Raw genomic sequence first — 13,081 nt, 5'->3', positions numbered from 1 at the left:
GGGTGGCTAAGAGTCGGACACGACTGAGCGACTTCACTTTCACTTTTCACTTTCATGCATTGGAGAAGGAAATGGCAACCCACTCCAGTGTTCTTGCCTAGAGAATCCCAGGGATGGGAGAGCCTGGCGGGCTGCTGTCTATGGGGTCGCATAGAGTCGGACACGACTGAAGCGACTTAGCAGCAGCAGCAGCCTACTGTTCTACACATAGTTATCCCCTGCAGTATATAGTGCAACATCCTGAGGAGGCCGCTGTGTGCTCAAGGTGGTCCTTGCAACACCTGCCCCCTGGGCCTTGCTTCCTGGATCCCCCACTGGTCTCTGCTCAGCGATGTTGAGGGCTTCGGGGTTAACTGTCCCTACGTTAGTTAAATGACTTCCGACTGCTAAAGCCTTCAGCCTGTCACTTCTCTGCAGTAAACGGTCTACTTCTACCATCTCATTCCCACTCCTAATTGTTATACCTTCAAAATCCATAAATTCCTCTTAGGAAAGAACTGGAGGCTTTCTGAAACCAGACAACACAACTTATTTTGTCATAAAAGTATGTAGTTCTGTGTGGACTGTTTCCTTTCTACTCAGGAGGGGAGTTTTGCTCCTTTCACTGTTCACTGAGTTTCTACCTGGTGGGGGAGATGATATGGTGGTGAATGAAACAGTCTCTTCCCTAATGGACTTTATAGCCTGGGCCCACTTCCAGAAGCACAGCTTTCCCAGTTACAGAACCTGTATAGAAAGGAACTGAGGCAGCCCTAAAGAGACGTCACGCTCACTCCTAAAATTCAGGTTAGTGCTCCTTCCCTCTTAAAACATTTCTCTTAAGGCCATTTCCAGGTGGGAGAGTCATTTCATAAGAGGCAGAATAACTTCACAACTTAGGGCTGAGTAACAACAACAAAAATTATGTTGTTTTCACTCTGACAACGTCGCTGTCTCCCAAAACAGGGACTGAAGAGGGCCAACACTCAGGTGAGGAGGCATCACAGAGGGCCAGGGAGTGGCGGGGGCTTCCCCTTCTCCTGGCACGCAGACCCCGATCCTTATCCACTGAGTGGCAGAAAATTTAACTACATTTCTTTTTTTAATTTTAACTCTTTTTTTCCTTTTAAAGAGCAGTGCAAGTTGCTCTTGTATGGTGAACCATGTCCTGTGCAAGGAGGGAGGGAATCTTTCAATTACGCAGAGGCAAAAAAAGGCTAAGTACTAGTTAAGCTAAAGCCACCACCAAGTTAAAACTCCCTTCTCAACGGAAGTGATATATGGTTATGTAAGAAGCTTTTACAAAATACACATCTCCCACCACGCAGGGATGGAAGAAGAATCTGTAATATGTTTATTTTGAAATTCTACCTCAGGTAATTCTGATAAGCTTCTACCTACTGTGAAAATTATTGAGCTAAAAAAAAAAAAAAAAACCTCCCAAGGCCAAGCTAGTCCATAAAATAGATCTAAATATTTAACTTAAAGAATAAGAGAGTGATTAAATGAATATAAATGTAGATGAAAAATATATTTATTATTGCCCAGTATGCGAGCAATTAACCCAGAGGAAAGACAGGCCACGTTCGCTCTATTCGTCTGATCTGGGCCTCAGTGTTCCGGGCACTGCTTCTTTCACAGCATGAGTGCTGGGTCAGAACTTCTCCTAAAAGCATCACATTCAGCAGCATTTGCTGAAAAGCTCTGGGGGTGGTGTGGGTGGAACGAACATTAAAAACATTAAATGCACTCTTTAAAAATTCTTACTTCAGGAAAAAAAATCACTAAATTCACATTGTAACTGTGAAGGTGAATGCTGAAGATTAAAAATTAATTGAAAGAGTATTCTGTATATTCACACGTAAACACAACACGTCTATTTTATTTTTTACTGCAGGTAACTGAAAAGATCAGGTGAGTTGTTAAAACTGCAGTGTTACTTAGGAAACTGGGCAGGTCACTATGTCCTTGGGGCAGGAATGTACTTTTAGGGGAAGAAAAACTTACTTTGAGAAATACATGCATGTTTAATAGAACCAATGTTGGCAAAAAATAAATAAATAACTGAAGTGACTGCTTTAGATTTAGAACAAAGAGGTTTAAAGTCATTCCTAAGGAAAGAGAACAGTCTTCTGTCAACAGCAAGCTAATTTTTAAGGAATGGTTCACCTTCAAAAAGCACTCATTTTAAAAACTCACTGAAAAGTTCACGTTTTGGTATGAAATAAAAATAAAATTTATTTTAAAAAGATATTTATTTGCTGTACTTCTCCTTTAAAAACACACAAATAAGTAACATCAGGAAAAAACTATTGATATTTCTAAGGACCAAAGGTCATATACATCATATATTCCAATTACTCTCCTCAATTACTAATCTATTCACCTCAATTATTTTTAACAAAAATTTATGAAGGCCTACACTGTGCTGGGTACAGAGGTTACACACAAAATGACTGAGCCAAGGGCCCGTCCACCAGGAGCTCACAGCAGAGGGAGGGAGGCCGACGCATAAGGCGATACGAGACACTGAGCTGTAATCAAGGAGCAAGGAAAGTGAGAGGGGAGAATGAGGGAGAAGAGGAGGAAACCTCAGGAGTACAGACCCCTCCTCACATGTGATTTTACCTTCAGGGTTACGTGACATTTATTAGACACCCAGTCGGGGAAATATATCTTCACAGACTTGCACATTTGACAGGACCCAGGCCTATGACACTAGAAACAGGAGTGTCGCAGTGAGGAGAGAAAACCACCTCCCGATCAGAGGACACAAAGGAGGTTTTAGGAAGAGATCCTGGCAATCCCACTCGTGTTTTCACTCAAACCAAACCCTCAGCAGTTTGTGACAAACTGCTCGCCAGCACCTGAACATTCTCTGTAATCTACTTACTTCCCTTTGCTGGGCGAAGGCTGGCATCTCATGCCACCCACAGGAGTAGAAGAGTTCCATATCCATTGGAAGGATGGGTATATTACAGTAGCAAAACAAGAGAGAGAGAAAATGCTTTCATCATTCCATACCTGGCAGTAAGATGCCAGCTGGCTGAGAGCTGCTATAAACAAGACAGTCCAACAGAGGACAAAAGATTCCAGAAGTGTGCACTACAGAATGCGAAGTCCCGGTAGGAGCGGGCAGCCGTGTGGACAACGTCACAGCACAAACACTTCCTAACACAGGACTGAAACCAAGCGCTGAAGTGGTGAGCGAGAGCTACTGTGCACCACAGCATCCCCAGCAGAGAGAGGACTAATAAAAGGTTCTTTCCCCTAAGCCCCGAGGTAAAACCTGAGGCTGTTTACTATGGCTCCAAAGGTCAAAATTAATAGCATGAATTGAGTCTTCTTTTTGCTCTTTGAAACTCCTTGTCAAGTGGCACAGCCAGCTGGGCACACAACTCTGATATGCAGATCATAGCGTTTGTGAACAGATAAAATGAATTACAATGAGTGCAGACTATCATATTTCAACTAACAGGAAGGTCTCTCTCTCTTTCACCCAAGCACTGTCCAAATGCCTTCTCTTATAGTCCACTTGGGGTCATTTTAAACACCTCAAGAATCTATACTAAATATTCATTAGCAAATGACTCTGGAAGCCAACTCAAGGTTTGTAAAACTGCAGTTATCCTTAGAACAGGGTAGTGTAGTTAACTATATAACAAAAATAAGTATTAGCTACCAGTATGCTAAATATTCAAGTATATTATTTCATTTTGATCCCGACCAGCCCCCAAAATATTGATATTTTCATTTTCAAGGTGAGGAAATTGAAGTATGGGGAGGTTAATTCTTTTGCCCAGGTAAAAGCCAAGACTCCTATCTGAGTCTGCCTCAAACTAATATGAGATTAAAAACTTAAAAGAAAGAATAAAAGAAATGGTGATACACTACAAAGTGATCACCCAAAATAGAGGAAAGATCAGGAAAGTCAAAGAAACTCAAAACTGCCTCAAGATATTCAAAAACTACAACCGGCGACTTGTGCATCATACAAAGAGATGTAGCAATTTATAAGTTCCAGTTATGGTTCTCTAAGACAATAATGGTTTTAAAAAAAAAACTACCTTTCAATCAATAAATCTCTCATTTTGGAGAAAGCTGCCTACAGCACTAGTTCCTTATTACCATTCTGGGACTGTGTCCTTGACAGCAAAACCAGCGCTTCTACCAGAACACCAATCACACCATCTGCTGTTTGAGCAGCAGCAATTCTTAGCACCTGCCCCCGGTCTTACTACTTTAATAGCAACAGCCCAATACCAGCAACCAAAGCAACCAAACCCAAACAGCTGGCTTACGAATTTTATCTATATACACCCTGCCCACGATCCAGCTACCCACACACTCACCCATCAACTCTGCCCATTTGCCCACCACTAAGTGCTGGACCCTGCTGCTCTCCTCCTCACCTGCAGCAGTTCTCCAACGCTAAGAGAAGCCCAGCATTGTCCCTTCCGTACAGAACTGTGCTCACAACACCCAAGCACAGGACAATTATGAAATGGGCTTTCCTGTTAAGTAAATTACAAAGCATCGGTCATAAAACCATATGCATCTCGGGCAACAGTTCCCAAGCCTGGCTGCATGTTAGAGACACCTGGGAGCTCCAAAGCACTGCCAGTGCCCGGGCCTCATCCCAGGCCAATTGGATCAGGATCGTGCCAAGTGGGGACCAGCCTGGATAGACTTTTTTTTTTAAGCTTCTCAGGTGATTCAAAAGTACAGCCAGGGCTGAACACCAGAAAACTTCAGTATTTCTAGGGCAGTATTTCTGAAAACCTCTTAGCCCACAAATGAATCAGTGGTACAAAGACCACACAGGTTCGCTCTCACTGCACCCGCCATCTGGGTGGTATTAAAATGACACATTGATCACATTTCTCTTAAAATCACGTCCCCATTATGTCTTGTTTATGGCAATGGAAAGCTAACAAGAGACTACCTTGAGGTCACTCACTGCCCCCCAGCAGCCCCCAAGCCTCACTTGGAGAAGGCTCTAGCAGTGAGGAGGTGCTTGAGGAACCCTCCCTCTCTTGCAGCTGAGTGTTTGGGGGGGGAGTTGAACTGGTCCCATCCAGGCAGGAAGCAGCCTCAGCTCAGTAACCCGACAGGAGGAAACCTGCACAGTTCAGGCATGATCATCAAACTCTTTGTGCTCTTACAGGAGAGTAATTATAGGCATGTGAAAAAAGGGAAGCACTCCCCGAGGAACTCTTCCTCACATGCTTCCCAAGAGGCAGTAGGGCCATTAAAAATTCCATGATGAAGAGGAAAAACAGTCTGGGAACAGCCAGGAGGCAATACAGCAAATTAATACACCAGGCCTCCTCGGGGAAAGCTGTGATAAAACAGGAAACACTTCTCTCTTCGCAAAATAAAATTATACCGCTAATGATAACATAGTCACCACACACACACGCACAAATCGTTCTAATGATGGGTGTGAAATTCCCAATGCTGCCCAGATGCTTTGAAAGGAATCTTTACAGCAAATAAGATGAAACAAGAAAAAGACAAAATTTCCATTCGAAACAACTTTTAATGTGGTCACTCACCTGCCTCTTTCCTGCCACCACTGCTCTTTAACATCCTTCCCTAGGTGCCAGGTTTTGTTAAATGGTCCACTCTTTGCAAAGCCCACCATCCATTTCTGAATCTGATAGCACCCGTCAGCCACACTGGAGCTAGGCTGCTCCTTCTCTGCTGACCCCTTGCCAGGCAGGGACCTCGCTATTAAGGAAAACAGGGAGCCCCGTGGGAAGTGACTCATCACCCACATTTCCTAAAACCTGTGGAGGTCACTTGTGCTGACCATTTCCCACAGATCGGGGGTTCCCAAACTTTATTGCTCGTGCGCCCTCAGTAAAAAAAATCTGAACACTCCTTATATATGTAATACATACACATAAAAATATGTGCTGCTAGACTAATATATGTATAACTTAAAAAAAATTTTAAAGCATAAGATAATAAATAAATGTAAGTTTAAAAATGTTCTTCCCGTGCCCCAAAGAACCTTCATGTTTGCAACCCCACTTTGTATCCACTGACCCAGGAATGATGCCAGGCAGGACAAGCATGAGCTGTAAGTGTCCACACTCTCTCATCCTGCTTTCAGCAATAGTCTGAAGCAATAAGCACTATTTCCACAGAGCTGAGTGCACCAGAAACACAGCCTCGGCTTCCTTATGTTTCCAAGTCTGCACGGCTTGGAAGAGAACCACAAGCACGGCCGGTAAGAGAACAAAGATAATGATGTGGATAATGAGATGCACAAAGAAACACGAAGCTCACACCCACTCCAACCAGGATGAGGCCTGAGAGGCAATAGGAGGCCTGACAAAGGCATGGATACACCAATCTCAGCACAGCTCAAGGCAGCAGAAGTCGGGGGAGGAGGACAAATAGTCCACTTTCAGTATCTGACATGACATGGTTTTACTCACAGAGTCTTCCTGAAGAGCACACGTGGACATTATTTTATTTGGTATTAAAACAAGTAGCTGGAGGGCTGCTTTCCTATGGACTGAAATTTCATCTTCCAAGACAGCCTGAGCACTACCACCTCTAAGAAAAGCTCCCTGAGCCTGAGTGAGGAGCTGCTCTTCTGAGTTGCTATCACTCTGGTGCACACAATACCTGTCATTCCTAACTGTAGTTGTCCATTTCTACACCTGACCCTCCCATGAGGATATAAGCTCCTTTAGGATAGTATTAAATATTTAAACAAAGTGCCTGGCACATAATAAAGTGTAAGGAAGTGAAAGTGTTAGTCACTCAGTTGTGACTGACTCTTTGCGACCCCAGGGACTGTAGCCCACCAGGCTCCTTTGTCTATGGGATTTTCCAGGCAAGGATACTGGAGTGGGTTGCCATTGCCTTCTCCAGGGAATCTGTCCCACCCAGGGATTGAACCCGGATCTCCTGCATTGCAGGCAGATTCTTTACCATCTGACCCACCAAGGAAGGCTTCCAAGGAAGGCTTCCCAGGAAGGCACATAGTAAGGACTCAGCAAATGAATGAATGAATGATGGCTCAATAGCATGCAACTAAGAAAAGGCCTTACAGTAGTTTACTAATATCCCCTAATTTTCCAAGCTCTTACTTAACACCATGCGTGATAGTCTCTTTTTTCAAAAGATTTTTCCTACTGAAATACTACTTTTCTAGTAGAAGGTCAGGCAGGCGGTTATAGTGCAGAGTTCATTATTATAGGCCATAGCAAATATCCTAACTATATCCATGAAAAAAATCATTTCTTTGTGCAGCCTGCCCCCCAAATCTATGAATATATCCACTTAACAATGTGTTAGGAAGAATCAAGAAAAAAAAACCATGGGAACCTTGTAAAGAAATTCTTTGTGCCACGAGAAATAATAAAAGTTCTATGGTCAGCCTATTAGCTGCTCCTCATGCACAATAACCCACTAGGGCATGCCATCGTAGAAACCATATTTACTCTGCATTCACCCAACTTGAGAGAATGGATATTCAGAGGCACTGATCTCATTCTGCTATGCAAGTGCAGGGTTTATCCTGACAAACTCATACTGAATGCCCCGTAAGCGCCAGACACTGTGTTAGGCGTGGGGGACGGACGTATCAGGGAACAAGACAAGGTCCCAGCGCTCTAAAGCTTATAGTCTAGTGAGAGACAAGGGGAAAAGTAAGAAGAAAAACAAAACAACAATAAAGTCATTAGAGACTGTAATTAAAGCTCTAAAGCAAAGAGAGAACGAGCGGTGAGAGGTGCAGGCAGGCACTTTTACACAGGATAGCCGGAGGGGGTCCTCCCAGAGGAGGCGGCCCCAGCTGGGGTGAGAAAGAGCCAACCACAGGAAAAGCTCTAAGACGGCAGTCCAGCAGAGGGAACACGTGTCGAAGGTTCAGCGGCAGGAAAGAGTTGTCAATCTGAAGAATAAAACAGAGCTCCCAGGCACAGCTGGATCTCTCTCTCAGTGAGGAGGAAGCAGTCTATGAAAGGAGGCTGGACAAGAAGGCAGGAGTCAGATCACAGAAGATGAGTCAGAACTTAGGGCAAAGCTGAGGTTTTAAATCATACAGTAAGCCATGGGACCACAGGAAAGATAACTTCAACACTCTGCCTCAGTTTCTGCCTCTCTAGAACAACTCCTGACCTCAAAAAGTTGTTGAGAGATCAAAGTGGACAGTATACACTAACATATTTTAATCTGAAAAGGCTTATAAAAGGACAATAGTATCATCTAGAAAAGACAGTCACTAGGACACAATTACCTGGCAGAGCAGTGCGCTGGTGAACACCTTCGGTGAGAAGCGTCAGCAAGAACATCCAGGGAGTAAAGGGGAGAGAGAGGATTAAACTGCAGAATAAATGAGATTATTTCAGTAAGGCTTACATGAAACAGACCTGATCCTAAAGGGCTACCTGCTACTTGCTTACTTTTCCCCTTTGATTATTCAACTCTCCTGTCACACCACAGACACCGTTCAATCAATCTGTGCACAGTCAACAGTGTACCCACAAATGTAGCGTAACTAATCTAGCCAGCCTCAAAAACAGGCTAGTCCTTGGTAAGCAGCAATTTTTCAAAAACTTCTGATACATAATAATTACTTAAGCGGCAGAATACAGTACTTTCTAACTGACATAAAGGGAACTTATGCCTACTGATTTGCAGCCCTTGTTCCCAAGAATACTAGCATGAAATTACCTTGTCCTTATCCTGGCAGATGTTTCCAGTGAATAACTGGTTAGCACAAACCAGCAGCAGTGTAGTGGAAACAGAACTAGATTAAGAATTAGAATATCCAGCGTTTAGTTCCAGCCTGCCACTGAGTTGTCATATACTAAAAACTACAAAATCTCTTTGGGCTTTACCATCCTCATCTGTAAAACAGATGTATCACTATCTGTCTTACCTATTTCATGGGATTACTGTGAGGGCTACATAAAATATTACTTTTGGTTTAAAGTAATTTCAGTTTCTCATCTGTAAAACACCTATTCACCTCAAAAGGGGGTTGTAAGGATCAACTGGGAACTATATAAAAGTACGTCACTTTATGTTGGCTAGCCTTCTTTGGATTTTTTTCTACAGTAAATACTCCCCCTGCCCCCACATTTCAGAAATAAATATATATGAATACCAGAAGAACAGTGAATGGTGTTAATCATCTCAAAAGAACTTAAAAAGTACACAAATTAAGCAACTGTCTGTCAGAGGTTCCAGTTCCAGTGCTGTATGACTTTGGGCAATCGGTTTAAACCTCGTTTGTACATAATCCATCTCATCTGTAAATTAACAGATCTGGATGAGATGATCATCATAGGTCTCTTTGCCTTTAGATTCTGATGCAAACACAATTAATACTCTAGCGTAGCAGTTCCCAAACTGTAGTCTCTCACATTCCACCTTAATGACTATCTACCAATCACCTGCTCTACTACTTATTTCATATTTTCCTGCATATTAAGCTTTACTCAGCATTGTCATCACTATATTTCTGTGAAATAATAAGTTTGATAAAATAATTACATTTTTCTAATATAAATTATTGTAACTAAAGTAAAAACTGTGGATCCACATGCCATCTAAAATTATATAAATTCATACCAGTTAGGTCTAACACTGTTCTAGTTCATTTTGAAATAGTAACTTCAAGGCAAAAATGCCAAGTCTAAAAAGTATTACCAACTTATTAACAAGATAATAAGCAGAAAAACCAAAAAACCTATCAGTATTCGTCTATTTTACAACTAATCATCAAGATGAAACAAACTCTCTCGCAACAAAACACAAAAGGCTAGGACATTAAAGGAACACACTGAGAGCCACTGTCAGCAATTTTAAAATCAGGACCCTCATAAAGGCCTAGATATGCTGAGGGCCCCTCAGGGGTAGCCAGAGAAAAGAGTAAGAGGCTCTAAGGCCTCAACCCCATTTCAGCCAAAGCAGCTCTACCTTCCTCTGCTTCAAGTGTTTAGGATTCAACATTGCATTTCTCAGCATGGGATGCTAATACTGAACTAAAAAATAGGCAAATGAAGTTCATTCTGATTTTTTACTGCAAAGTTCAAAACCAGAATAAAAACTGGATTCCTATGAAATACGTCACACGTAATAAACGGAAGACCACAGCTGAACCTAAAAAGGTGAAGGGACTCTTGTTCCTACTAGTGGATACTAAGATACTTGTGGAAAACAGTTCTCCAAGAAAATCAGAATAACATACGGAACACGAGCCTTACCTCATGTGCACAAGCAGAAATGTGAGGAAAACCAGAAGCCAAGGCTTTATTCTTTCTAAAGAAAAGGAAATCAAATGATGACAAAGAAAAATAATCTTACCTGATTTCGTTCTCTTTTCCCAGCTGATGGTAACCAGAAACTACAGAGAGGGAGAGAATAAGAGGAAAGAAAACAATAAAAGAAGTGGTGAGTGAAGTTGCTCAGTCGTGTCCGACTCTGCGACCCCATGGACAGTAGCCAACCAGGCTCCTCTGTCCATGGGATTCTCCAGGCAAGAATACTGGAGTGGGTTGCCATTTCCTTCTCCAGGGGATCTTCCCGACCCAGGGATCGAACCCGGGTCTCCCGCACTGTAGGCAGATGCCACCAGGGAAGTCAGAGAAGTGGTACGAACATTATCAGAGACGAGAAGATAAAAAAGATATTGGATTAATGAAGTGAAGAAAAAAGAAATGAGGGGAAAAAAAGGAATCAGAGGAGAAAAGGAGACGTTAAATGTGTATGAACTTTTTTTTTTTTTTGCAGAAAATGACTCTTCAAAGTAAAAAGTCAGGATACAGAAGACTGGACACTAAAACAACTCAAGGCGATGGTGTGAAACCAATGCACTCTCAGCTGGGCGGTGAGAACAGGATCCTAGTTCAACAAGGGCACAGACCACAGCTTGTCAATTTTATAACAAACAACCAGGCTGGAACGATACAGGATCACAATTGGACACTGACCATGACACAAACTAGAGACACCAAAGAGCCAACTGTGTTAGGGGGCAAGGCTGTCACAAGAAAAGGCAGAACACTACACACAGGCTCTCCAGTAGCACTTATCACAGTAGTTAGAACAAAAAGGTATTTCTTTGTCTAGACGCCTAAACATGGGAAGTGCATACAGAAGAGAATACAGAAGCAATCACACATTTTGAACAAAAAAATTTTAAGAGATGGAAAAAGTGATTTAAAATACAACATTCTCATTAGAGGCTACTTTTACAATGTAGCACCTAGAGACATAAAATGCAAAGAAATAAAAACTAGTCTAGAAAGGAAAAACTAATCACTCTCATGAACTCAGCATGTTAGCCATGTTATAAAGTACCAATCTTTAAGATGACCTCATTCAGCTCTACAACAGAATTTCCAGGTTTCTTCATAAAATGTTCTTCTGCGCTCTCCTCCAAGGAACAGGCCAGGAGAGCACCGGTAAATACAGAAGCACTTACTCTTTCTGCCGAGGGTCACTAATGAGGTGGCCTATCCTCTCAGTACCCAGATTACTTATGCTGGACTCCTGAAAAGGCAAAGAAGGTAAAACAATCATTAAGTATGATCTGTCACCAAACTCACCCTTTCCCATGATTATACCAGCAACCCCAAAGCACATGTCAGATGTCAATCTTAAAATCCAATAGCAACTAGACAGCTTTTTGTGGAACTCTATTGTAAAAGTATTGCATGGTATTCTAGACTTAGTTTTCTTTAGTGCTCAGAAAAAGTCTTTTTTTTAAACTATGTATAGTATTTCAATACACCTCCTGGACTTACTAAAAAATGTCAAAATAGAAACAGTTTTTAAAAAAATCCAATAGCAGCCAATTTTTAACAGGCCAGCACACCAAATCCCTAGAGTCATTCACTTATAGCCTCAACAGCCTTCATAATGCGACATTTGTGAAGTCCTCACTAGGAACACCTAAGTATCTACTGACTAAATGTATACAGGTCAAAAGATTTTTGTAACTTACAAAAATTGTCACCCTGTATTTTGTCTGTTAAACATCATCTCCTAAAGCAAAAATACAAGTTGTATAAACTGGTTCTTAAATTAGTGGTTCTCAAGATTGTAATACAAAATCATACCCATACCACCACAAGCAATTCAGAAACTAATCTCAAAAAAACTGGAAAATGGCAGAAGGCACTCACCCTTCATTCAACTTGAGTACACTTACAGTGAGTATCTATCACAGAACTTGGGCAAGCGTACTGACAGTACATGAGCAAGAGTTACACGCGTGTGAGGACGTGTTAAGATGAAAGAGCGTAAGTCATGGGCATGAATGTCAAAAATGTCAAGCCTGTTACTCAAACACATTTGTTTCTGGGCAAACACTATTATCTGTACTCATCTGTGTGTGGATTAGCCTAAACATGAGGGTACACATTTTAGCAGAACTGACTGTAGAAAAATTAACTTGGAGGTCAGATTTTGGGTGGGAGTGGAGCTAAATGAAAAGGCTTCCCATACTGTATTCTTCCTATTTTTCACTCTTTACACCTACGCCTCTTGGTCACAGACACAACCATGGCAATGGGGCCACGAGAAAAGATAGGTGAAAAATGAGCTATTTGTTACAGCAGAAAAATTATTAACTTAAAGTGCCATAATGTTTAAATTTACAGTTTATTACTGTGTAAATTACAAGCAGTACTTTGCGTAATTAGCAGCTCGCTGGCAGGGAGCTGTGAATGAAACTCATTATTTATGATTACAATTTAGAAAAAGAGGAGAGAGATAGGGGAGGGAGAAGAAGGGGGGCAGAACAGTGACCTCTGCTAGAAATGACAAATATCCCTTTAAGGTGATGAAGATGAATTAACCAAGTAAATATTATCCTATTCATTTGAAATCATTACAGACACATCCAACAGGCCCGGCTTTCCTTCCAGGCAAGCTAAAGGGGGTTCTCCAGGATGAAATTATTTACTTCCATGGGCGTGGAAGGCTCTTATTTTATAGGAGCTGAAACAAAATAAGGTAGGTGTTAGGGAGAACACCATGTGTCAAGCCTAACCAATAAAGAAGAAAAGTCAAACCATTGCTCTCTTCCCCACTCCCAACATCCTGGGGCCTCCCTCCACTCCATGTG

General features: G+C 41.9%; 1 protein-coding gene across 5 annotated transcripts in view; it reads right to left on the bottom strand.

The window, feature by feature from the left end:
• GPATCH2L (G-patch domain containing 2 like) overlaps positions 1-13,081 on the bottom strand; it is a 60,242-nt gene that overhangs the window by 20,446 nt on the left and 26,715 nt on the right. For 4 of the 5 annotated variants that reach the window (XM_027552499.1, XM_027552503.1, XM_027552502.1 and 1 more), the window contains exons 6-8: positions 11,435-11,502; positions 10,215-10,269; positions 8,240-8,325 (exon numbers count right to left, since the gene is read on the bottom strand). In XM_027552499.1, coding sequence (XP_027408300.1) covers positions 8,240-8,325; positions 10,215-10,269; positions 11,435-11,502 — 209 coding nt within the window. Of the gene's footprint in view, positions 1-8,239; positions 8,326-10,214; positions 10,270-10,314; positions 10,355-11,434; positions 11,503-13,081 lie in introns of all 5 variants that reach the window. The other variant, XM_027552501.1, reaches the window with a different exon arrangement.

The sequence above is a fragment of the Bos indicus x Bos taurus genome, chromosome 10 (genome assembly GCF_003369695.1).
Source record: "Bos indicus x Bos taurus breed Angus x Brahman F1 hybrid chromosome 10, Bos_hybrid_MaternalHap_v2.0, whole genome shotgun sequence".
Taxonomy (NCBI): domain Eukaryota; kingdom Metazoa; phylum Chordata; class Mammalia; order Artiodactyla; family Bovidae; genus Bos; species Bos indicus x Bos taurus.
This window is presented reverse-complemented; position numbering and strand designations above follow the sequence as displayed.